Raw genomic sequence first — 25,552 nt, 5'->3', positions numbered from 1 at the left:
TTCCCTTCTTTTCTCTTTCTCATTAAATACTAATAACAGGTGGGCCACGCAGACTGAATTCCTTAAGTCTAGTACTTGAAGTGAAGTAACAGCTTTTGCTCTATGGCACGTGGATGGGATTTTTTTTTAAGATACTTATTCCTTGTTTCATTCTGTTTTCACTGACGTCCACAGAAAAATTCCCACTGATTTCCATGGAGGAGTTTTGGCATTAAGAATAGGCAAGGCAAGAGTATGAAGGGCCTGCTTCAGTCTGAAGACTTTGAATAAGTTAAAATAATGTATTTAAATACAAATGACTGAAATAGCAATACTGTTTTACCCAATGCTTTATTTTCTTTTTTTTTGTATCAAATGCACAGCTACTATTTTTCACCTTCTGAGCATGTTGTGGTTTTTTGTACAAGAACGATTTTATAGATAACTTTACTTTTTTTATTATGTTCTACATTTAAACATTAGTCTCCCAGATAACAACTCTGTTAATAATTAGTATAAAATGTGACTGTTACTGTTCTTAACCCAGGAGAAACAGAGAACGGGGCTGGTACAGTAGGCATGGATGAGCTTTCGCCTCTTTCTTCGGGAACAGATTCAGGTCCACAATCTCCATTGTCTCCAGAAAACAGAAAGAGTCCAAAAGGGATCCGGAAAATCTGGGGAAAGTAAGATTTTTTTTAATATTTTTTTAAAAATTTTCTTTTATTTTTAGTTCCCTGTCAAAGTATTCCAGCTGAGAATGAATCCAGTTCTCAGCAAAAGCTACAATATCTATAGCAAGAATAAAGTAAAATTCAGGAAAAGGAGAGAAAGCAGCTTGATGATTGTATGGGTGTGTCTCTATGAACACATGGGTGTAGGAAAAGGGATGTTGCTGTTCACAGCATCATGCTCTTGAAAGAAAGAATATATTGTGCTGTTTAATTACAATACTAAATTAGAATGCCAACAGTTTCATTAACTATGAAAAATTAAATGATAGCAAGCTTTTCATTAGAGAAGCTATCAGGTAAAAAATGACAGAGAACAGAAGAAACAACAAGCAAGGGGGACTGTTTTATTGGGTTGGCTTTATCAGCTTCAGGCCAGCAGCCATTTGATTTCTGGCCTCCAGTGTGGATTATTACTGGGGCTGAAGGGTTGTGCCTGTTCCGCAGAGCTCTTTTCTTTTCTCAGAGCTAAAGCTAGACAGTGTTTGCCTGGAACTTCTTCAGCTACCACTTGAATTCAATGTTTGTGGTTTACAGGAAGATTAATACAGCTTCTAGTTGTCATTATAGTTTCCATATGATACAAATATTCTCTGTTGCAAGCTAATAGTACTGTCTTGGCACTCTTGTCTTGAAAGAATAAGAAGAACTCAGTCAGGTAACTTCCCTGCAGACGACCTGGGCTTGGCAGAGTTCCGCAGGGGTGGTCTCCGTGCAACAGCTGGACCTCGCTTATCCAGATCAAAGGAAACCAAAGGCCAGAAAAGGTAATGATTCCTTCTTTACCTTGCACAGCATTTATGTGGTATTGTTAAATATGCCGAACATCCAAACCCTCCTCTTGTGGAGTATGTTTTTCCCAACATACTTCATTAATGGCATGTGGGATTCCACAACAACTGGAAAGAATTTTTCTGGTAGAAAAAGTATCCTGAGTAGCTCGCCTATCTGCACTCCTTAAACTGCAGGTTACAGCACCACCTGTTGTTTGAAGCATCAAAAATTTCACCTCGTTAAAGAAGAAAACTTATCTCCTGTGGGAATATCTGCAAAGAGATGAGGATTCAGCAATTCCCTTTCTCTTTGTTTCAAAGAGAAATCAGAAAATTCTTATTCACCTCCCCACCCTTCCAGCTGTTCACAAGTGGGCAGCCACATGAACAGGACAGGAGTACCACAGCATACGCTGCAAGGATGGCTGCTGGCTTTTATTATTGCACAGAACAAAGCACACTGATATTTCTGCCTCTGGCACATGATGAGCTTTCTGATTCTAATATTTTTCAAATATTTATTTTACTTTTCAGTGACTACAATGCTCCATTTGCTCAGTGGAGCACTGAAAGAGTTTGTAACTGGCTTGAGGACTTTGGTCTCGGTCAGTACGTCATTTTTGCACGACAGTGGGTGACTTCAGGCCACACTCTGCTAACTGCAACACCTCAGGACATGGAAAAGGTAACAATCTGCAACTGTTTCTGTCAAGCATCCATACCTGTTGATTCTGTACAGCCAGCCCCCTTCAAACAATTGGCAGTTGTACCTTTCTGAAATACATAGTATACATTTTTGTAGATGCCTAATGAGATGAAGAGCCAGAGGCAAAGCAAACTGTTGATGGTTGTTATTGCAGGAAATGGGAATAAAGCATCCACTGCACAGGAAAAAATTAGTTTTGGCCATTAAATCAATAAATGCAAAACAAGATGAGAAGTCTGCACAACTCGATCATATCTGGGTGACACGTAAGTGTTTGAACTGTCATGGAATTGTTTGGAATGGAATTTCCCCCACCACTCTGGATGGGCTGCCAGATATGTGTTTGTTTAAGCAGTTACAAAACATGTTTTTTTTAAGAGCACTAAGCTTCAACATAGTAAAATTTTGCACAGAATAAGGATTTGTGTGTTATTCTTGACATCAAAATATACAAATATATACAAATATTACAGTATGATCTCCCAGGGGGAAACTCCTGTCATTCAGATTGCAGGGAAGTAAATGGCAGGGGGAGACTCGATCTAGCAAGAGCTCCATTAAGCTGCAGAAGGGATGTGCTCAGTCACACACTGTATGTAAAATATACCACAGTGAGTCTGTGGTGAGAGCTGTTTGATGGGAATTGCTTTTAGGCTCCTGGCTGTCCTCAGGAAAGGTGAATAGGTAGCAACAAGACAGGCCAGACGAGGAGGGGAGAAGGGCTTCATTCTCACTGCTCCGGATTTAGGTACCCCACTGTTCTTGTATCTGCAGGATGGCTTGATGATATTGGTTTACCTCAGTACAAAGACCAGTTTCATGAATCCAGAGTTGATGGGAGAATGTTGCAGTACTTAACTGTGGTAAGTTAAAATCATTTTTCTTCCATTTAACCAAACTTCACAATGAGCAAAGAATTTTACAATTTTCTTTTGAACATGAGCAGTTAAAGAATTTTTTGCAAGACAGAAACAGTGCCAGTAGTAACTCATTTGTGTTGTCTAGTGCACAATTCCTATTCCTGAGGTACTTAAGTAATAGGACATATCATAGCTAACTTCTGCAAGTCTTTCTTTCAGTATCACATAGTACACCATAATTACAGGTAAAATGACCTATTTTGCACGCAGCTTCTAGAGTATGCTGTTCTCCACACCAAGTTAGCAACAATATTCAGTAAACTAAAGATAAGCAGCAAATAGTAATTTGTACAGCTCCGATTGCATTAGCAGCAAACCGTGTACTACACGTAGCCACTGTGTTTTCTTACAGTTTCGCTGCCAAAGTTTGCATAATCAAGTTTGGTTTTGTTATCTGTGCTATGAAAAAAATGCCTAAGTCAGCTGTTGTCAAAAGTACAGCCTTGTCTATGCTGCTTAACAGTCCCTACTGTTCCATGGTCAAGTGTGTGTTGCCAGCTGCAGTGATCATACCCACAACACAATCTTAGCCAGATCAGAAACAGTCCAAATATTTTAAAACTATCCATGAGCCAGATTTTACTGAAGAGGCTACAAGTTCTTCTTAATTTTTTTAGCCAGGTCTTGCTATGGTGCAATGTTCAAAATAGGGAAAAAAAAAAAAAACAGCAAGAGCCCCCAAAACCCCCATCCTAACAACTCCTCTTTAGAATAAAAACTTTTATAGTTACTGTGGTTTATATGAAACAACATAGTAAGCTTAAAATCTTGGGTAAAGTCCCTATTTCGGTATGTAAGCTCTGCTCTCTCCTTTACAGAATGACCTTCTCTTTCTGAAAGTCACCAGTCAGCTGCATCATCTGAGTATTAAATGTGCCATTCATGTGCTGCATGTCAACAGTTTTAACCCCCACTGTCTACGCAGGAGACCAGTTGAGGAGGTAAAAGTATGTTTAAGTAAATTAATTTAAATGAGTACTAATGACCTGCTTCCAGCCAAAGGGGATAGAAATTTAGCAGTCTACATGATAAAATAGAATCACTGCTACCAGGGAATTGTGTCTGAAGCAGTAGCTATGCTGCTTTCCAGCTCTGGAACGTAACGTGTACTCACCAATAATAAAAATCAACTGTCTTGAAGTGCTTGAGACACTTATTAGTTGAATCTCACACACTTTCCTTTTGAAATTATTTGCTTAGTCTAAGAGAAGTTAATTCAGCTTCTGAGAGAATAATGTGGAATCTTTTTTTCTTTGCCTGTCTTAATATTTAACTCTCAAAGACTCTAAGGTCTGGTCAGCATAGCTGATTTTCTTAATGTTAAAGGCTGACAGCAATGCTGTTCTCAAAATGCTCTGTTCTACACCCAGCAGCTGTAGTCTCTGTTATACTACTTGATGCAATGTTGGGAGGTTCATCTGTACCGGACTATGCCTGCCATCTCATCAGAAGATGTTTGAAAGAGGCCTTGAATAGAAACAATTCCTTAGAATCAGGGAAAAAATACTGTGCTTTTCAGATTAAAACATCTTTCCCTCTCTTCTGCGCTAAGGATACATATTGTGAACATGCAGTGACAGTGCAGGCTATATTGTCATCATCTTTTCTGGTTACTTTAACAGAACATTTCACCTTCTGACGTAGTTCAGTGGTCCAATCACAGAGTGATGGAATGGCTCAGATCAGTCGATCTGGCAGAATATGCACCGAACCTTCGAGGAAGTGGAGTACATGGTGGCCTGATTGTAAGAATTCTTTTTAACATTTTACTACATATTTACTAAAAATTGCCAGGCTGTAATGTGAAACATCTTTTGTCCAGTGTTTGTCAACTAGAAGGAAAAAAATACATTTTCAATATGACAGCATGATGAGGCCTTCTAAAGAGCCTCTTTACCTGATCCATGCATCTTAATTTTACAAAGGAAAATTAAAAAGGAACTGCTAAAACATTTTTATAATCAAAGTCAGAGGTCTGAAATACTGTGATTCTAGTGCTGTAGCATTTTTGCAAAAAGGAAATAGAAAAAAACTGTGCTAAGATTAAGTTTATAATCTCAGGGTACAGCATTAAAAATAGGGTAGAAAATTCTGAAAACAAATTTGTTCAAACAAATGTAAGGTTTGATGATCAACATAATTAAGTGTTTGCCTAATCACCCTCTGCATTTTTTAGTGCCTACTTTCACATATTTCCCAATCAAACCCTAGTGAGTATCATATCATGAGTGAGTTATAAAAGGTCTAATGTAGCTTTGGAAGCATAAGAAATTCCTCTGATATAAGCACTGAAATGGTTTATTATTGCAAATATTTAACCAGATAACAAAAATAAATATTCTGCTACTTTTTAATAGATTCTCGAGCCTCGCTTCAATGGCGACACACTGGCAATGCTGCTGAATATTCCACCTCAAAAGACCCTGCTGCGACGCCACCTAACAACCAATTTTAATGTATTAATCGGACCAGAGGTACAACAAGAAAAAAGAGAAATAACAGAGTCAACAGCATACACGCCTCTGACCACCACCGCCAAAGTTCGGGTATGCTACTGCTTTCAAAAAGGAGATATTTCAGAATTTCAAGCTTCCTCTCCCCTTGTCTTATAAAGAAAATAGGGGATAAACACGAGCAGGGAGAGGTGTTTACATTTCCCTTAATTCCAGATACCAAAGCATCTAGTTTGTATCTATTTAAATCAGCTTCCGAAATATGCACGCAATGCCTTCTGTCTTTTCTAAAATCTGTTGTAACTCCCAATTTGAAAACAAATGTATTTAGTTCAGAATTACATACTTTAAGGATGAAGGTATGGCAGTAAATCAAAAAGGAGAGGTTATTTTAATGTTTAAAGGACAACCTTATTTAAAATTTGTTGTCTTCTTATTTTAGCCAAAGAAACTTGGATTTTCACATTTTGGAAACTTACGAAAAAAGAAATTTGATGAATCAACAGACTACATTTGCCCTATGGATGCCACCCCAGCTGCTACAAACGGGACTCAGAAAAACTACAGTGGATACAAAGGACTTAGTCCATTGACGGATAAGGAACTGGATCAGGTGGGACAGACAGACTGATGCCATTCTCATCTCATCCTCTCCATGCATTCCAAAGCTTGCAAATAACCAAATGTCAGCACATAACAAAGTATTTGCTACATCTGCATGAACTCCTTGAGAAAGTATTGGCTATGGACACTCGAAAATAGTTCTATACTAAGAATGTCAGGTTAATTTTTTTAATCAACATAAACTCATCCATCTTCAAGCCCTTTTTCAGGAATGTAGCACCTTTACACTATGAGGATCGATGTATTTTGACAATTAAGGTGGAGGTTACAGTAAACACAAGACTTTTGTACTTCTAGCTTTCATAGTCTGAGTATGGCTTCATTATCTTTATGGGTGGTCTTTAATGTAATAAATTTATTTGGTCTAATTTGTACAAAGCTATCACGTTATGTATTAAATTACAACTGGACTGTATATTTTAACAGACATTAAGCAAAGAATCCAACTGAATTTTTCTTTCATTATGTACAGTGGGGAGTAGTTATGCTTAGACAGTATCCATGAAAACAATGCCTCAGTAATGAACAAGATTATTAATAAACCAATACTTAAATAATTCACTTTTGTTATGCAGTAGTGAACTTGTGAATGAAACTGTGTCTAGACATCATATAGACAAATGACGAAGACTGAAAACCGAAAGCCATCAAATTTGATTCAACTTTGCTGTTGTGTAAAGGGATGTAAACCCTGAAAAATGGAGCTCCTGGAGGCTGGTATGAGCTTTGGCAAACACAAGAGTCAGACAGAAGCAGCTGGAGTAAACTGTCCGATCTCCAGTGACCTTAATTGAGATAAAACTTTTTAAGCCTAATAAGAGAATGGTCACAAAATTGAAAAGACTAACTGTGAAATTAATTTTTCCATTTGCATGGTTTACTGCATCTTAACATCTCATTTGTGTTCATTATCTAACCATTGCCTTTTCAACCTTAGCAAAAAAAGTAATGTTCCTAAGCAGGGAAAATACTAAATTGGGACTCTAATTTAGTACGGATGTCCACTTGCACAGTTACAAGTTGCAAGTGAAGGCATTAACTTTGAGTCAACAGCTTGCACTATGCCGTTGTTCAAGCACTGTAACAACATGAGATTTTTTCCCTAGCAGCACAGTCGCTCAATGAAGCATGACAGCAGAGCATGTGGGCACACAGGGAAAACTCAGTGCCCCAGAACTGATAATCTTTTTATATAAGAATAGGTGAGACTATAACACGAAGGACTTACCACTTGCCTGTGGAAGAAGACTACTGGAAGTATAAGTGTTACACCATCTAGAAAATATTACTCTTCACTGATAGTATCAGTTAAGCTTTTTCTTATGTGAATTACAGCTCAAGTTTTATGGAATCAGTCTGTCTTAATCAAGATTCTGTCTTCCTATTGTTAAATGTGTTTTCACATACCTTATAGCACGGAGGCATGTTTGTTAATGTGCAGAAATCGGAGCTTTTAAATGTACCACAATTTCATTCATCCAGGCACAGATACCATCCAAAGATGCATGCAGAATGAATAAAGTTGCACATACTGTCTGATTTGAACTAGTTCCTGAATACTTTTACAGATGGAACATTCAGAAGGAACAGTAATGCAAATAGGGGCTCTTTCTCAAGGCATAAGCCATCTTACGGTATGTACAAATTTCATTCATTTTAAAGTCACATATGTATTCTGCTAAAGTTGGTCTTTGCTGGTAGTAGTTAAAGAGCAAGTGGGTCACTATTCTTGTTAAATATCTCTTTGTAGCCTAATTGCAAATTCACAGCCCAAGAAACCCTGCTTTTAAATGGCACTAGCAATTAAGTTTCCTTTAGGCCTGCTTTAACATTACGTGAACTCTGATATCTCTTTGACCCAATGACAGATATTCATCCCCTTAAATGAAAACAATTCAAAGACTTTGTAAGTAACCACTACTTGAATGTCTCAGTCGCAGCAAAGTCTAGTGAAGAGGTAAAGCCTTGAAAATTTACATGAGCTAAAACTCAACAAACAAACAAACCAACCCAACAGTATTAATTCCTGACTATAGCAGCTATTTTTTTAAAGAGTTAACTGAAAGGTATAATGAAGAATTATGTACCATAGTTAAGTCACATGCCACACACAAGCTCTGTGAGAATTTTCTCAAGCAAACAAGTTTATCTAAAGCTGCCTTTGAGAAATTCTTATTAATTTTTTGTGGCTCTAACCCCCTCTGTTGTGAACCTGATCGCATTGCAGTTGGATTTCTTTTTAGCTCTAACTGAATATGCTTACTCATTCACACCTTGTTTTTTCAGACTATGTTAAGTCAAGATGAAATGCTGAATGACAACAGATTTCTAACACCTACCTTTGAAGACTGGAGATGATGTTTCAGCATGACCAAGAACACTAATACCTCATGCCTGTCTAGAAAGGTGAACAGGAGAAGCTTAATGCTGTGGTGCAGAAAAGCTTTATCTCTTTTCTGTCAGTGACACTTGCTACATAAGCATTTAATGTTGTCAAGGTAGCAACACATTTACAGGTAGCTCTCCTCTGCGCTGTTTTCCATATTACATAATGTGAAATAGGTGTTGAGAGGGAAAGGGCACTTATATCCAGAGTCTGGAAAGCAAAGACTAGCACCATGTTTTACCCTTTTATTCAGTTGTCTTTTACATGGTATGTTTACATACTATTATATGAAAAATATTTTGTAATTTTTTTTTATTTTTATAATTAACTTCTAATGTAGGAATCATTAATATTCTGTTATGTGGACTAATCAGAGCCACCTAGAAATTCAGACAGATGCTGGTGAGTGCAGTGATAATGGCCCCCTAACTACTACTGCAGTCTTGCCAGAGACTGTTTCCTGTAAAAGAATTTTAATCTATCATCCCTTTTATTAGCACATGTTGTTCTCCAAGTGCAGTATAGAATGAGAAGAATGGCACATAATCCTATCCATCAAGCTCTTGCTTTTATCAGGAGGATGATAATCAAGATGGCACATTCGCAAATCTTTACCTAACTCAAAAGGATGCTGAACAACTGCAGCAGAAAATGTAACTTTGAGACTACCAGACTTAAAAGCTGCTCCTTCCTTTAAAGGGAGTTTTTTATTATTACGTTATTTTTATATGTGCACTAAGATATTCCCAATCAAGGAGCAATCACGAAACTTAAAAGTTACATTTTCAATTAGCTTAAGAATGGTGTTTGCCGTACTTTGTAGGGTGAGCGCAACAGGATTTCCAGCATGATCCATTGTTTGGTTTTAAATGACAGTTCTTAAATTAGAGCTCTTTCTGTACGCTGACATTTTGTCTAAAATGGCTGGTACTGATGCACATGTGCAAACACTGGGATGCTCAGAAGCCTCTTTGGAACAGTCAAAATGGTTCAGACAAAGTTTTCTGAGCCCCATATCTCGCTACTCTGAAACAACGTACAGGCTCTCAGGAAGCCAGGGATGGTGGTACACCTATTTTCTTTCTATAATTACACCTAATTAAACGTATGACCACATAAACAGCCCTGAAGCCTGGAGACTGCAGTAGAAACATTTTTGTAATGCTTGCATGAGAACTGGTGATGTTGTAAACAATATTGCTGTTCGCTTTCAGTTCTCTTTTCATTTCAGCTACAGATAAATTTTCATATAATACTTTATTTAGTAATAGGAGACAAACATTACTGCTCTGTGATGTGTAAAATATGACTAAGGAATATCAGGCAAGTACCATAATAAAACAGGTTTTTGTTTGTTTAAAACCCCTGACAAAATAAATAGATCTGATGCTACTCTACTGCGCTATGTGGGACTGCAGCACTGGAACAGAGGGAAATGGGGTTTCTCACTACTTGAGGGGCTATTGAAGGGTGACAGTGTCTCCTTTGCAACTGCAATGACTTTTGGCATCTGTTGCCATATGCCTCTCCTGTATTAACAAGGTATTAACAAGATATTTTAGTAAGCAAGAGAAATGGCAGAAAAGAAATCTGCTTGATTGTGATGAAAAGACGTAGTTTGTAAATGGCTGATTTGTGTTACTCTCTGCTTGCTGGCTGCAGGGTGTTGGTTCACATACTAACAGAGCCTGAGGACTGGTCACTTGCAGCCACAACCCTCCCAAAGGGGAAATCTCAGGTACTGTGTGGACTGTGCAGCAAGGGCTCTGCGAGAGCTTCAGTGGCACTTTTTAAAGGTGACCTACGCTAGTCCTCACTCCATGAGGGACAATGCACTGTATGTTCATATTTTAGAAGCTAAAATTGTAAAACAAAGGCAAGGTTTTTTTACAGTCACTAAACAATTAAATGATAGTGGCAAATCCAAAGGAATGAGAACATCAGCAACCTAAAAATACTTAATAAAAGGCATAAAACATACCAGTCAAGTACATCTCTAATCTAGCAGGACAATCAACACTAGTGACCAGATCATGTACTACAGGCATTTGCAATACTTTGTCAGGTTAATTAGCCAGCACAATTATTACAGCACTACAAGTAGGATAAGCTGCTCCAACAGAAGCAGTCTTAGTACCATTATTTCTTTTGATGATGTATTTATAACTCAGTGTGTTGCTGTGCCAACTTGGCTGTGAATAGTCAATCTACAAAACTACTGTTTTTTAAAAAAAAAATATATAACAGTATGAAATCCTAATTAGTAGAACACAAGCATAAATGCTTTTTTTTTGACTGTTATGAATAAATTCTGAATGCTCCTCCATCTCTTGCTGACTGTGGAATGATTCTGACAAATACGTGTGGTTGATTTCTCGTCAGGGATAGATTTCACAGTCTGACTCCCTGTCTGTCTTTGCATTCTAGCTACAAATGTAAGAGATGAAGTACAAAGCCACTATATCAGTTTTTAACTAGTAGATTCCTTCAGTTTTGCTTAGATGAATAAAAATATTTAGTAAACATATTATTTAGCATTTGAAGAAACAAGTCTCCTGGCTCAGTGATTAGTCAGACCCTGAAACAAATATAACATAAACTAATTCCTGGAAATGAACATGTAGTACTTCAGGCACTGAATTAAGAATTAAATGCTATGTGGTAAAAACACTGAAATGAGGCATTAGCTGAGGTTAAAATTGACTCAGCATAGCTTGCAATAGGAAGTAAGAAGGCATGTTTTCTTGTAAACAAAGGAAATTTCTGAAACTGCCAAAAGAGCAAGCACTACACTTGGAGAACGACATCACTGGATATTTACATCTGTATATGTATTGTTGGCAGTGATAGTTTAGCTAAGGCTGTTAAAAGACAGCATGAAGTTATGTAATCCTTCTGAATAGATTTCACACTGATGAGAATAGCTATTATTTTGTAATAAGCAGTTTGCATGTTACCCAAGTTCTGTTCACTCTCTCAATAGCATACTGTGACTTCTTTCTTAGTCCCTTGGTAAAGGGTTATAAAATAGCATTTAAACAAAAAAAGCCTGTTCTTGTACTCTTGTCCCCAGGATGCACTATAGAGCATAGCCAAATAAACCTAGTCCAGTTTTACAACCCTCTCCCAAATTCCATATCCATGCTGACAAACAAGTAGTTCTATTTCTGTCCTAGCTCTCCAATTACACTTAATTTTTTAAACTAAGTTACTTCCACATAATTCAAGATGATCTCTCAGCTTCTTAGTATCAAAACACGCAAAGGTATTCATGAAGTTATAAACCACAGAAATTACATTAAGCAGTTAAAAACACACACAAAAACAAGAAATACTGCACAGTTACACACCAGTTGTCCCTGTAGGAACTTACTTACAGAAAGGTATGAGATGACATCGCTGTTAATAAGCAAATGTACTGCTCTCGGGATAGCCAAGTTTGTTCAGGTTGGGCTGACACGCAAACTGAATCATAGGTGGTGGCCCACACATGAGAATAAGCGTCTCACTGCCCGGGGAAGGGAGGTGAGCTTTAATCATATCTGCAGTGATGAAGCCAGAACTGTACTTCCAATCTGCAATAAAGAAAATAAACTATTAATTTTAATTTCTCTACAGCCTGAAGCCTTTTTAAACTGCATATGTTTAAACTGCAAAGTAGCTGAAAGTTTGCCACCATCAGTGCAGGCAAAGAGAGGGTTAAATCTATCACTGAGCTCAAATCTAATGGTCGTCTTGGACAGGGACGGACCTGGTTGATAAGGGTTTATACAGACTTTCAGACATTCAAAAGAAATTAGACAGCAGGTAGTAATATACAGGAAGAATAAATCAGCTTTTCCAGTGAAGAGAGGTCACCCAGGAGCAGTTGTGAAGGGAGAGGCATTGAGATGTGTGCCATCCAACAACTTCAAAAAAAATATGGCAAATAGATCAAATGATGAGGTGACAGAGTTTGATGACAGAAGTTCTCCTGTGTAATTAAATGACAAGAGGAAAAAAAAAATTGAATGATTTCAAGCAATAATATTATTGAACATATCTTCCATTTAAAGTGAGCCAAGTAGGAAAAATAATCCTGCCTTCACATACAAAAAAACATGTGCTTTGCTCATTTATCAGGAGCAAGATATTGGGGTTATGAAAAGAGCAGCAGTCAAAAGGCATATTAAATATTAAGTACTAGTAGGAAAGGAAAAGGGAACACCATGTCAAAGTGAAAACACTGTTTGCCTACATCTTGAGAACTGCTGTTCAGTTCCAATCTGCTTAGCTCAAAAAGAGCTGGAAAACATTGGGAGAACATGAGCACAGGTATGTAACTACTGTGTGGGGAACAGCAGCAATCTTCACTATAGAGGAGATTGCGCAGTAGCATGATTGATACATCTGTAAAATTAGTAACATGAAGACCTGTTCACACATGAACTGAGGTAAAAGCAAAGCAGAGGAAGTATTCTTCAGACACAAGCGCTAATCCTGTGGAATCAAGAGGCTGCCAAACAACTCACAGGGGCTCTAAGGAGACACAGCAAGTTCATACAGAAGTAGTCCACTGAGGGTTACTGTACCCATAGGGACACATTTAGTTCAGAACTGATTAGGGACTGGAAAGAGTATCAAAGCTGATTACTCTGCTCTGGCCATCTACTCACAGCTATTGCTGATAACAGGTACAGGACTTTGACCTGACTGAGTTTGGCTCTTACATCTGTTAAATCAAAGCTCAGATCACTTCCAACATGCGCAAATGTGAATACCCAAGTTTCAAAGGAGATTCAGTAGAATTCAACCTCTCCATTTCCAATTCAGTGCTACACCAGCCTACAGCTAATGCCTTAATCTATATACATGGCAGCTCTGTTTTACCAGAATCTAATCCAGAGCAGCTACAAAATGAAGATATGCATGTACCATCTACAGATCTTAAACAATTTAATGCCAACAAAAGGCTAACACAACCTGATTTGGTAGAGAGCCTAAGCCAGAGCTGTAACTTCTGTTGAACAGTCAAAACTGTAACCATAAGATCCACTGAGTAATATGTCTGACCCAACAGGAATTAATTATTAGTTCACACTTGCTAAAGGCCACCTGGTTTAGAACAGTTTTCAAAAGAGGTGTTGTGGTAAGGCTTGTGTCTGAGGAGCTAGGGGGTGTCTTTGTTGTTTAAAACAGTGTAAGACAAGAGTGGAACAAGAGTGAAACTGTGTTGTTTCCCTGGAACAAGAGTGAAACTGTGTTGTACAGCAATGAGCAAAGACATTTCCAGTGTGTACCATCAGCCTACCTTGTGGAGGTCTGTCCAGTGTATACCAAAGCGTGAACTGATCAGGATGCCTCTTAGCAATGTCTTCCAGCTCAGCTCTCAGTAATATATCTTTTTCTGTCTGCAAAATGAGACCACTGTTTAGCTCCAAACCATCTCAAGATGCCCTCTGATGTGAGCTCATCTGGCATTCAACAAGACAAGTACAATGGCAACTCATTCAAACCAAGAAAGTGATTTTCCTTTCCCCTTACACGATAAATCTGTAAATTCAGATTAAGAAAAACAAACCATGAGACTTAATAGCCACCTAAACACTGTCTTAAAGATGGCAATTTGAACAACTGCTAAATCCAGAATAAAGTCACAATTAGCTGGATTTGTCTCTGACTCTGGCAAATAAAGCCCTGTACAGACATGGTGAAGCTTAGCTGTAGAAACAGATTAACAGCACAAAACCCTGTTTCCTTGAAGGAGTAAAATTATTAGAAAGATCAGGATCTGTTCACACTATTTATCCCTAATATAGGAATTAGGGAGTACAAGTGAAACTATGAGGAGCCATCTTCAAAACAAACAAACAAAAAAAATCATGGAACTATGAGAGCACCACACAAATATTTATAAAGGGCCTTATGGATAATTTTTTTAGTTAGTTTTTCCTTCTTAAATCACTTTAACACAAGACAATACATTAAGAGCTTACATAATAACCATTTCCTGCTCCTCCCTATACTGATCACTTTTAAATGTGCTATCTCAGATAATATTTTCTTATAAATGGTTGGGTGACAATACAAACCCAAAGACACTGGAAGAGTGTGAAACATGTAGACCAGTATTTTTTCCATGGGTCAATGTCCCATCAGTTTAAAAAGCTCATAGGCCAGCAAAAAAGTAGGCCATTAAAAACGGAAACCAGATGTGTCAGTATACTCACCTGATTAGCAAAGAGAAGGTAACATTTGGTGGAGTCCTTAGGATCATTTGTGATATGACGTATCAGCTGCAACATAGGAGTTATTCCTGTTAAAAAACAAAGCAGTTAAGAACCAGGTATTTCTTTCAACCCCCATAAGGGTACAGTTTCAATGTCTATGCTGCCTGTCTTCAGTCTTCAGTAGGAGTTTAGTCTGCACAGGGCTACATACCTCTGAATTTCTAATCCATGCTGAATGCAGAGGCTAGAGCTTTCTATTATTACACATAGTTTCAAAAAAATCCCACAATACTTGTATCTAGGGCTTTCCTCTTTAGCATTCTCTATCACATACAGTAATTTTACCCTCAAGACATTCCCCTACAATATTTTTTGTTGTCAAGAGCGAAGCTCAGAGATGAAGTGGCTTCTCAGAGGTCACACAGTAAATCAAGACTAAAATTGGAAAGTTTCTAGCTCCCAGGACCGAGCCCAAACCACCAGAAAGCCTCAGTGTTGCCACTCATGAAAAGAAATACAAGTCGAAGTGCTCTGCTGTGAAAGTACAGTGTCTGATACTCCTCACCCACATTCATAAAGCCATCTCTCTTCTCTAGAGATTCCATATGATGAGAATAGTTTTACCTGTTCCTCCAGCTATCATCCCAAGATGCTTTGCAAACTTCTTCTTAGCTTCAGCCTTCTTCTGAGGCTTGATAAGAAAGGTACCTAAAAGAAATATTTCTATGAAAAGTATTCTGTATGAAAAGCACTTGACATACCCTAATCTTCAAAGATCTGTAACTGGTAACAAGCTTTCATAGCCACTATGGTTTATAGCAGCCAAAGCAGAGCAGAAAGGAACGTTTGTAAAACATGCATCTGAGATACAACATCCTCAGAGATACAACAGATTCACTGGTATATTACTCATCATAAAACATCATGATCCAGAAGAGCACTGGGCTTTCACCCCCCTGAAGTGTGAGATAAGTGCACAGTCCCTCTCAGTCATGATCAAAGCAAAACCTTTCACATATATCTTGAAAGAGGATTACTTCTCTAAACTTATTCCATCCCAGTCACCTCAGGCTTGGTTTAATCATGAAACAGAGCTGGCTCTCAGTCAGCAGGTTATTCAGTAACAGCACTGAGAATCCCAGAGGGCATTTTAGGCCACAACCTCACTTGTTTAAGAAGCATTTGGAACTTCTCCTTCCATATGTATAGCTGAGGTATTATTTCCAGTGCGGCGTTCTCAGTAATATAATGCAATAACAATTTTTTCAGATTTAATTATACAGTCCCAGGAGTGAGGCAATAACCTGCTATTCTTTGGACAAAGTAATCACAAAGTGCTCTTTCCCATCAGATGAAGTCTGATGGGTTCTCGGTCAAGTCCAGAAAAGGTGGATTTTCCCTTTTCCGCTTTAAAAAAAAAAGATTTTCTATGAAGTTGACAAGTTTTATAAAACACCTCTGAAAACGACCAATAAAAGTTCCTCCCTTTCGCTCTCCCACCTTCATGTCACGGTACCTGCCCCCTTGTAGACAAGGAGCCCATTTGGCCCTCTGAAGTCAATAACATCTCCAACCTTCATGTTATCTAGGTACTGGGACATCTTCCCACCTTCTGGAAACTTGGGATTTACATTTTTGTGGTAGACCTGTAAAAAAATAATTTGTAGGGTATCAGCCACTAGTTCTACTGCAGACAATATTACAAACTGTAATACTGGAGGTCTGAAAGTTAACATCTGAGAAAGAGACCATTCTTTGCTCTCAGTTATCTGTTGTGTCTTGCACCAGGAAGCTGCCAAAGCAAGTGAAACGTTCTCTCATGCACATGTTGTTATGCCCCCTGCAATGAGCCAGGCTGACAGGCATAGGTGGCAGGAAGATTATGTACTGGTGCACTCATTTCACTAATGCTTTGACAAGAACCTTACGTTACCCCATTTTTGTAATTGCTCCTTCTGAAAATAGCATTGCTTTTTTTTCTTTTTAAGAAGAGACTTCAGCCACAGGGTGTTTTTTTTTTTTTACCTTTCAAAGCACATAGTATTAAGTGGTTAATAACAATTTACCATATTTGTAACATGAAGAACAGAGCATGCAAAAAAGACCAGATTTTTGCCTAAGGATAAACTCTATTGTAGAAAAGGATTAGAAAATCCAGAAGTACCAGGATCAAATCATCTTGCATTCCCTAGCTTAAAGGATTTCCCTGGTTTTTGTATTCCATGTTCTTAATCAATAAACACATTAGCGTAACTTCGCACACTTACAGACGTGAAACTGCAACCTCTGTAGGGTCAACAGTAGCAGTGCTTATTGACTTCTTTTCTACTTAGAGATATTAGCAGTAAGTACAAGTACCAGCATAAGCAGCTTGAGTGATCACTATTTGTGTGTTGCCAAAATAAACCAAAAAACATACGTGTGTATATATCTATCTATCTAACTATATATATATATATGTATGTATATATACACGGAAGGTTCCTGCAGTATTGCCAAAGAAGTGATTTCTTTCTCCATCTTCCCTACCTCAGCTACATCTCAATGACATACAGCAGATACACAGGACACAACTTACTATTCAGGAATAATGTGAAATGAGTTGTTTGCCGTGCAGTCATTCTATTGAAAAGAAGATCAAACAAAATAAACTCTATATTTCACTAAAATGAAACACTTCCTTCCAGTTAGCAATTTATCTGTATTAAAGGAAATCAAAATTTACCTTTATAATTAAATCAACATAACCTTTTGTCTCATCACTGGAAACAGGGGTATAGGCTCGAATCACCAGATTGCCATCGATTTTTGCAGAAAGGTAAACATGTTGGCCTAGGGAGAGGGAATTACAATCTGATTATTTTTTTCATCACCAGTTTCAAACTTTTCTCAGGCCTGGAGAAGCAGGTATTATAACCCATTAAACATAAGCAATGACAGAGAAAATGTTTACCATAAAAATGCTGTATAAAACATATAGCCTGTTCTTTTTTCAACAAATGTTTCTGGAGCACAGATTAACTGAAGAGAGTGGCTATGTTACAGAATCAAGGCTAAGATACTATAACAGGAGAGTAGGAAATTTATAGCGAAATACATATAGAAAGTTTGTTGCTCATTCTTAAGTGCTCTGTATTTTGGGTTCTGCTGTTCTCATGTTCATTAATGAAGTGAAAGTAAGGATGCACCAGTTGACATAGGCAAAGCAAAAAATGCGTATTATGGTTTGATGGCAGCAACCTCTGAGAGCAAACTTCCCAGAGATTCTGCACCAAGACATCAAGAACAAAGCCTTGGACCATATTCCTCCTCCGTAATTCCTGCCTCCATAACGCTGTGGCTTCCACAGCATTGGACACTGCTGCCCACAGAGAGCTCTTTGCCCAACTTAAGGCTCCAAGAGGTAGACTCTGAAAGGCACTTGTTTCTGCTGATTAAACGAACTGAAACTCCTTGCCAAGAGTGGTCTCCTCAGCCAGACAGAACTAACCTACAGGGTTGTATGGAAAAACAAAAAGCAGGAACAGTGCTGGCAGGAAACATTTATTTTTACCAGATTGATCCTGGTAAAAAGTAGAAGGCAGGAACCTTGCAGGAGGTAATCTGGCCCATACTGTTTCAGGATCTTATTCCTAAATTCCTAAGAATAAAGTCTAGATAAACACAGGCACCACAGGGCATATTTCAATTAATTTATCATTTGTCTAGTTAACGTGGACAGTTCAAGTACACTTTCCCATACACGTCAGAAGAGAATTTGGAGCAAGACTGCTGCCCTTGACAGGCAGCATGTGAGAAGGACATGCTCACAGCATGGAATGGGAAAGACCCTGACATTTGCCATACAGCACAGGAAACTATGGAACACAGTACAGAACAGGGCTACATCTGCAGATCAGAAAGGGAGACTTTCCCCTGCATAGATTACCACTAATTTACGGTCCAGGGTTCAATGCCATCAGTTTTGCAGGGTACAGGAAAGAAGGCTGTGCCAACCCTAGTCTGAACTGCACTTCATGCTACAGAAAGCAAGACAGACTTGTACACATATGTATGTAAATTAAGGTTAAGCGTATGCACAGAAAATGCTCTGAATATTGCAGCATTTTCTATATACAGTAGTTGTATTTTTCCCTTTGTTCCACACAAAAAAGTTACAGGTTTCCCAAGCAGAAGAATCTTTCTCATCTAAAAGTGTGACCATGTTCGTCAAAAGCATGAGGGCAATTGACAGTAAACTGAGGGCACACGAGGTGGAAGCAGACTGCAAATAAGAAACATGAAAAAGCTTTAAGATGTACCATTCTGCTTATATCCTGGCCAGGGGTGAATTTCATCAGACTCAGTTCAGTTTCACTGTTCTCCTTCTAAACTACACCACACAATTTAACACAAGCAGAACAAAACACACACAGAAGATCAGAAATACAACCCTTCAGGAAATCTGACTTAGCAGCATTCAGATGCAGCTTTTAACTCCTTGCTTTCCTGAACATTACATTCCCAAACAGTCAGAAGTCCAAGAACTAGGAGTTGTAAATCCTGACAACAGAAAAACATGTAATGAAGTGTTTTCAGTACTTGCCTACAGGTAATCCTAATACATGATCAGGTGAAGGTAGCCCAAATCGGAATTTCTTGGTATCATGACTGATTTCCTAAAAAAATTTAAAAAAATAATAAAATAATAATAAAATCAGAATGGGGTCAACAGTCAACACGCCCACTGCTTTAAATTTCAAACTCTGCTCAACACAATATGCTTTAGTAAGCCTGTTCTTTGTTAGCATGCAAGCCAAATGCTAGGAAGGGAAGCAGAAATGGCATTGAAAAGAAAGTTTACTTAGATCAGAAGTTTTAGAAGCAGTCTTTTCCTCATTAATTGCTCAAGAAGTGCCTTTCACCTGTCTGTGCAATCCCTAGAGTGCCTTTACATAAAAAAAATCTGTAAACCCTCTATTGCCCAAGGCCAGTGAGCACATTTCATAATGAGTGACGAAAGATCAGGCAAGACACCACATGCAGCAGCACAGGCTGTTGGGTTACCTCTCACTGCCGCGCATTGGATAGATATCAAGAGAGAAGCACAGCTCTAAACTAGGATTTAAACACACAAAGAAATGAGCCCACCCTCCTCTTGAAACAAGTGTAACATGGTACTATAGGCGTAAATGCTTTTAAGAATCCTGCTCTACCCTAGGGAAACACTGCAACATGGCTGTGGGAGTCACAGCTGCCCCTCGAGGGCTCAGAGCTCTGCTCTGGCCCCAAGCGTGGGGCAGTTCATAGACAACGCCCCTCCGACCCCCTACCCGGGACAACCCCCGCTCAGACCCCCAAAACAAAGCAGCAGCCGCCCTTCAGACACCCAAACATACGGATCAACTGCTCCTCAGAGCCCCCGAACCAACGCACCAACCGCCCCTCAGAGCCCCCGAACCAACGCACCAACCGCCCCTCAGACCCCCCGAACCAACGGAACAACCGCCCCCCACACCCCCAAACCAACGGACCAACTGCCCCTCAGAGCCCCCGAACCAACGGAACAACCGCCCCTCAGAGCCCCCGAACCAATGGAACAACCGCCCCTCAGACCCCCCGAACCAACGCACCAACCGCCCCTCAGAGCCCCCGAACCAACGGAACAACTGCCCCCCACGCCCCCAAACCAACGCACCAACCGCCCCCCACACCCCCAAACCGACGGACCAGCCGCGCCCACCCGCCCCGGGGCGATGGGCAGCACCGACCCCCGCAGAGCCGGCACGACGCGGGGGCTCAGGCCCGTGAGAAGCCCCGGCGCTCGGTCACCTCTTTGTCCACCAGCCGCAGCGGGTATTTAACGACAGGGTCCTGCAATGTGACGGGGCCGCTCGTCCTCCCCCCTGTCCGTCTGAGCAGCAGCAGCAGCAGGGCGGACACAGCTACCACGGTCACGGCGATCGCCACAGGCGCGTCCTGCGAGGACAAGAGCAAGGCGGTGAGGGGAACGGCTCCACGCGGACCCGCACACGCCGCCTCCCTCCCGGCTCCTCACCGCGAGCGCCTCCATGGCGGCCAACAGCGGCTCCCCGGCGTGCAGCCACCGCTCCACCTTCCCCCTCCGCCCCACAGCCCGCGCCACCCCGGCCCGGCCCCGCGGGGCTGAGCTGCTCCCGGGGCTCCGCCTCCTGGTGCCACGGGCACGCGTGGGCAGGGCGCTGGAGTGTGGCCAGGCGGAGGCTGAGCCGGGCGTAGCGCTGATGGAAACCCCGCTCCTCCCGCAACCCCGCCTGAAACAGGGCACCCTAGGAAAAGACGCCCCATTTGAAGCGTCTGTTTTGTGAAGCTAAGGCATGTTTTAAGAATACTTCGAGGTTTATCAGCATTTCACGTGTCCTGTGCACAGATCTCACTGCGGGACCGTTTTGGACAGCAGGTCCATCTCCCGAGGTTGGGAGCATGTCCCACCACAGCCCACTGCGAGCAACCAGACCCCCTTTGCAGGAAACAGTGGGATAGAAACACCTGCCAAATGCAGTTATCCAGGTGGTCGCTCACTGGCTACAGTCCTTTTCCTCCCCTGCATCACCCTACCTTAAATCTCATTGATTTCGTGTTCAGCAACAGAACAGCGATGCAGGAGTTTTGGTCCAGTCCCAATTTGCTGCAATCTGTCCTGTAAAATAGCAAAGTTCAAGTCCTGTGGGAAAAAGCAGCATGCAAACTTATGATCTAACAACACAAGGTTCACAGGTAGAGGTGGCATTTTTCATTTTCATACTCAACCAACCTCCCTCAAGTCTGCAATAGGTACAATCCTAAGGAAAGGCCATAAAGGCTGCATTACAGGTAACTGAATTACAATGTCAGTGCCTGGCCAAACAACCAATTAACTAGGGAAAGGGGGTGCAAGAAGTCTGACCTTGAGCTAGAATAACTGTGGAAAATTGTTTCCTAATTTCTTCCCCATCTCCTGTGCCAAAATTTTACTTCACAACAAACAGCCCTAACAAAGTATTTAGCATCTATGGACTTCAAATGGCTTGTAAAAACAAAAAGAAAAACAAGCAAACAAAAAATGAATAAATAACCACAAACCAAACCAAAACAAAAACCCTAAAAGAGAGTATCATTTTTCCCCCTACAGAGTATAGGACAGGAGCACATAGTCTGGCACAGTCACAAAAGTCAGTTAAAAGAAAATACGACTCTTTGAAGTTCAAGCCCATACCACAAGGTGAGAAATAGTTTATCTAAAATAAAAGGATGCCTGTATCACATAGATGCACTTTTGTCAGAAGAAAACTGACCAAACCTATGGGGAAGGAATACCAGGGATAATGTCACAGTGTGCCAAGCTGTAGATGGTGATACAAGATAATAAATTGGGTTTGTCAGTTTTTTGAATACTTGAATTTTATGTGACTTGTAAAAAGACTAAAGAGAAAAACAACACCAAAATAAAATTCAGTCTCCTGTGCTACTGAAGTACTGACTATAGAAGGCTGGAGAATAAATTCTCCACCAGGCTCCTTTTTATTTCTTTTGTCAATACTAGCTTTTCCTCATCTAACCACAAGAGCAGGGGATCCACTACCAAAACGCTACATATTACAGTTCCATTCCTGAAGTAAATTAACTCCTTGTGCTGGTGTCACACAGAGCCACTGTCCTCAGAGTATCATAACCAAGCCCAGGCTGAATGACTCGTTCTCCATGATTAAAAAAAGCCAGATTCTCCCATCAAGATCTTGTGACTTCTTATTTTCTGGCAATATGGTAATGGTACCGCTTGTAAGTTTCACGTATTTCACTTTCCTCAACGACCTACCATATATCCACATGGCAAAAGGCTTGAAACTCAAGCAGAATAAAGCAGAACAAAAATAACAGAGACAAGAAACATTCAGATTTCTCAGTCAGAATTTATCCTGAAGGATAAATAGGAACAAGGGAAGGATAAGTAGGAATTTTTTTTTTTTTTTTTTTTGGTTTTGTTAATTTTTCAAATCAGGACTTTCTGTCTACTATGACTAATAACTGCATAGCTATGCAATTACCAGTGGTTCTCTAAATTGTACTATTGACAGGAAGCATTAATCTTCCCTCAAGAACAGAGACAGAAAGGCAAGTCAGGGGTTCTGAAGAGCTTCAGAAACATTTAATTTGTTTCTTGTTTTCTGTATTAACTATTCCTAATGCTCCTTCAGTTTTTGCTGATTATTTTCTTTTCTTTTGTGCCAAAGGCAGAGGTTTGGTATATATAAACATCTTTTTTTTTTTTTATTTGAAGTACCAAACCTAATTATTTCCTCTTGTTAATTTGTCTTACACAGACATAACATCCACAGTTCCTCTGGTGTTACCGTTAAATTCACTCATTTGAAAGCACGTAAAGAACCAAATCGAGTCACTTCAGATGAAGAAATAACAGTCTTTCTGTGTGTCCAACACAGGAGAGTAAATGGACTGCTAAATGAGAAAAAACCTGCCCCTGTGCCACTTGTCCTCAAGACGTACACAGGAAAAAAGGCTAGGGGAAGATCACAGGAGAATATAGTTCTACACTACTACCTCAATAGTATGATTATCAGAAGAAAAGTCAGGAAATGGACAGCATGGATACCTGCAGGCAGAGCACGTTGTGGAAGGCGATGCTGCTGCTGTGCTATCGCTCCTCTGGCTCCATCGGAGAGGACACAGGAGTGCGGTGCAGTACAACGCAGTAACCACTACATTGTCCTGGGCTGGAAAAGGAGGAGATGGCAAAGTAAAAGAACTGTGAAACACAAATTCATAGAGATAATGCCATCAAGTCAGTGATCAACAATGTTTTTAACGTCTTTTGTATCCATCTAACCAGAACCCAGATTTCAGACAATGATTGGTTCCTCTTATGTACTATCACCAGACATGCTTTGACAATGGACAAGTATTTATTCTAAATATTTTGCACAGTGCCAATGAACAATGCAATGAGCCTTCATTTGCTTCCATATAATGTTACAAAGATTTTTTTACTTACGTGCCAAGAGAAGAAGGTGTCTATCCAGATTTTAAGCACACGGGGAACCTGAGCCTACCTCAGTACTCAGGTAGGGTACTAGTATCCTACTTTATGACGGTAGGGTTCAGAAAAGCCTCTTATAACTGTTAAGAATTAAAGTGGACTTGATATCATTTTGTAAAAACTAAAACACAATTTCATTACATGAACTCCATGGAAAATATTTTTTTTACTTTTTTTTTTTTTAATCAAATTTGCATCATAAAACACTTCACATTATTGCTAAAAGATACTGGTAGCTTACAATGGACTAAAAAGATACAAGAAACAAAAGCAAAACTAGACTGCTTTTGAAACCACACTAAGAGAAACACAAAAGGTCAACATCATGCAGTCAAGCAAATGTAAGTACCCAAACAATCAAATCAAATCATCAAAGATAGCACTCCTATTATACAAAATTAATTTTTTAAGCTATATCAATTTATCAGCATATAGCCACTGCATTCAATAGGCCTAGCACAGCAGATATCACCCATAATTCTCCCCCATCTCTTTAGTTTTCTGAACATACCCACTGACATCTGCTAAATAAGCAGGTAAAAACTTTACAGGTATTTAAAATTATCTTGTTCCTGTTAAGCAAAACAGAATAGCAACCAAGTGATGAGACACATCTGCTCCCATAGTTAAACTTGATGTAGTTAGCTAATAGAAACTTCCACCATGACTGAACATTAACAGACTTCCCTAACGAAAAATTGCAAAGGATACTTTCCCTCCATTGCTCTCCAAAGACCTCTTCAAAGAGCTTATCAAAGACAGAACAAGCATACTCTATCAATAATGTAATACAGCTATGCCTTACACTTAATCTGAATTTGTCCATAGTCCTTCCACCATGAAGGTGGAAAGCTCATGCTCTAGAATATTTTGTGGGCTTTTCCCTAAAACTTTACAGGGAAAACAAGAAACTGGTGAAAAACATTTACCATATTCATTTGGGAATAAAGATATTATTTGTTTCGCTAGCTACAGAATAAAATTATATCTTTAAAAAAATCAGAAGTTCTAGAATAATGTCATCAAAAAAGTAGGGTTACTGGCATGAGATGCATGGATGGGAAACACATCTCTAAAATTTTTGCCATTAATATCAATAGAAAAAAAAAATAAGAGATCTTACTTCCTTTCCACTTATTTTATAGATTACTGAGTTAAAGAAGGTTTATACTTGCATTACCTATGGTACTATGATAATCTAGTTTCTAAACACTAAGCCTGTGCACAAAACAGTCTGCAAAGCTAGTTGCAGCCTGCCATCACTATTTCTTGTGTAAGCAGCCATTTGGGCATTAAACAAACTGCTGTTTACAAGAAAATGTGCTCAGTTTGCAGCGTGTGGATTACACAGTGCCTTTTAAATTATATGTATAGATTAATTAGGATAGCTGTCGGTTCTTGCATGGTTCCAAAGGCCCTTGGCCTGTAACACTTGTTTTTACAAACACTTCTTTCTGTTTAAACGACACTCAATTTGTTTAAATAGGAACAACTATATTAAAAATATCCTTTTCCCAGCAATTGGATTGATTCACATGACTAATTACTAGACAATGTTGTTCTGCTCCTCAGTGATGCTGCCACTGCTCCTCCCAGAGCCAGGGGTAACACTCTCATGGACCTGAATGGACAGATGGCTGACTGCTCCTTCAGTCATTTTACACAGGCACTTATTTAATCTCACTTCTACAGTATTTTTATGCTTTCCAGTACTACATT

At 39.5% G+C, this 25,552-nt stretch overlaps 2 protein-coding genes across 2 annotated transcripts in view; one reads left to right on the top strand and one right to left on the bottom strand.

Annotated features, from left to right (window-relative positions):
* PPFIBP2 (PPFIA binding protein 2) overlaps nt 1–8,544 on the top strand; it is a gene marked incomplete at its 3' end in the record, with an annotated part of 85,425 nt that extends 76,881 nt beyond the window's left edge. Inside the window, exons 18-28 of the mRNA XM_080344658.1 lie at nt 527–665; nt 1,349–1,477; nt 2,018–2,168; nt 2,344–2,455; nt 2,964–3,052; nt 3,928–4,056; nt 4,732–4,854; nt 5,467–5,655; nt 6,005–6,175; nt 7,755–7,820; nt 8,473–8,544. Coding sequence (XP_080200784.1) covers nt 527–665; nt 1,349–1,477; nt 2,018–2,168; nt 2,344–2,455; nt 2,964–3,052; nt 3,928–4,056; nt 4,732–4,854; nt 5,467–5,655; nt 6,005–6,175; nt 7,755–7,820; nt 8,473–8,544 — 1,370 coding nt within the window. The remainder of the gene's footprint in view (nt 1–526; nt 666–1,348; nt 1,478–2,017; nt 2,169–2,343; nt 2,456–2,963; nt 3,053–3,927; nt 4,057–4,731; nt 4,855–5,466; nt 5,656–6,004; nt 6,176–7,754; nt 7,821–8,472) is intronic.
* On the bottom strand, nt 54–25,490 carry LOC308040910 (NADH-cytochrome b5 reductase 2-like; the record flags this gene model as incomplete). The annotated part of the gene is given in 14 exon segments (XM_080345289.1): nt 54–656; nt 11,950–12,147; nt 13,863–13,962; nt 14,782–14,867; nt 15,406–15,489; nt 16,298–16,427; nt 17,507–17,613; nt 19,367–19,439; nt 20,593–20,739; nt 20,781–21,068; nt 21,358–21,391; nt 21,393–21,463; nt 23,338–23,542; nt 25,381–25,490. Coding segments are annotated over 13 exon segments (1,608 nt in total). The 3' UTR covers nt 54–656; nt 11,950–11,974.
* Nucleotides 25,491–25,552: the final 62 nt, after the last annotated feature.

The sequence above is a fragment of the Nesoenas mayeri genome, assembly GCF_963082525.1.
Source record: "Nesoenas mayeri genome assembly, chromosome: 5".
NCBI classification, from domain to species: domain Eukaryota; kingdom Metazoa; phylum Chordata; class Aves; order Columbiformes; family Columbidae; genus Nesoenas; species Nesoenas mayeri.
Note: the sequence above shows the minus strand (reverse complement) of the source record. Positions and strands in the feature narration are given on the sequence as shown.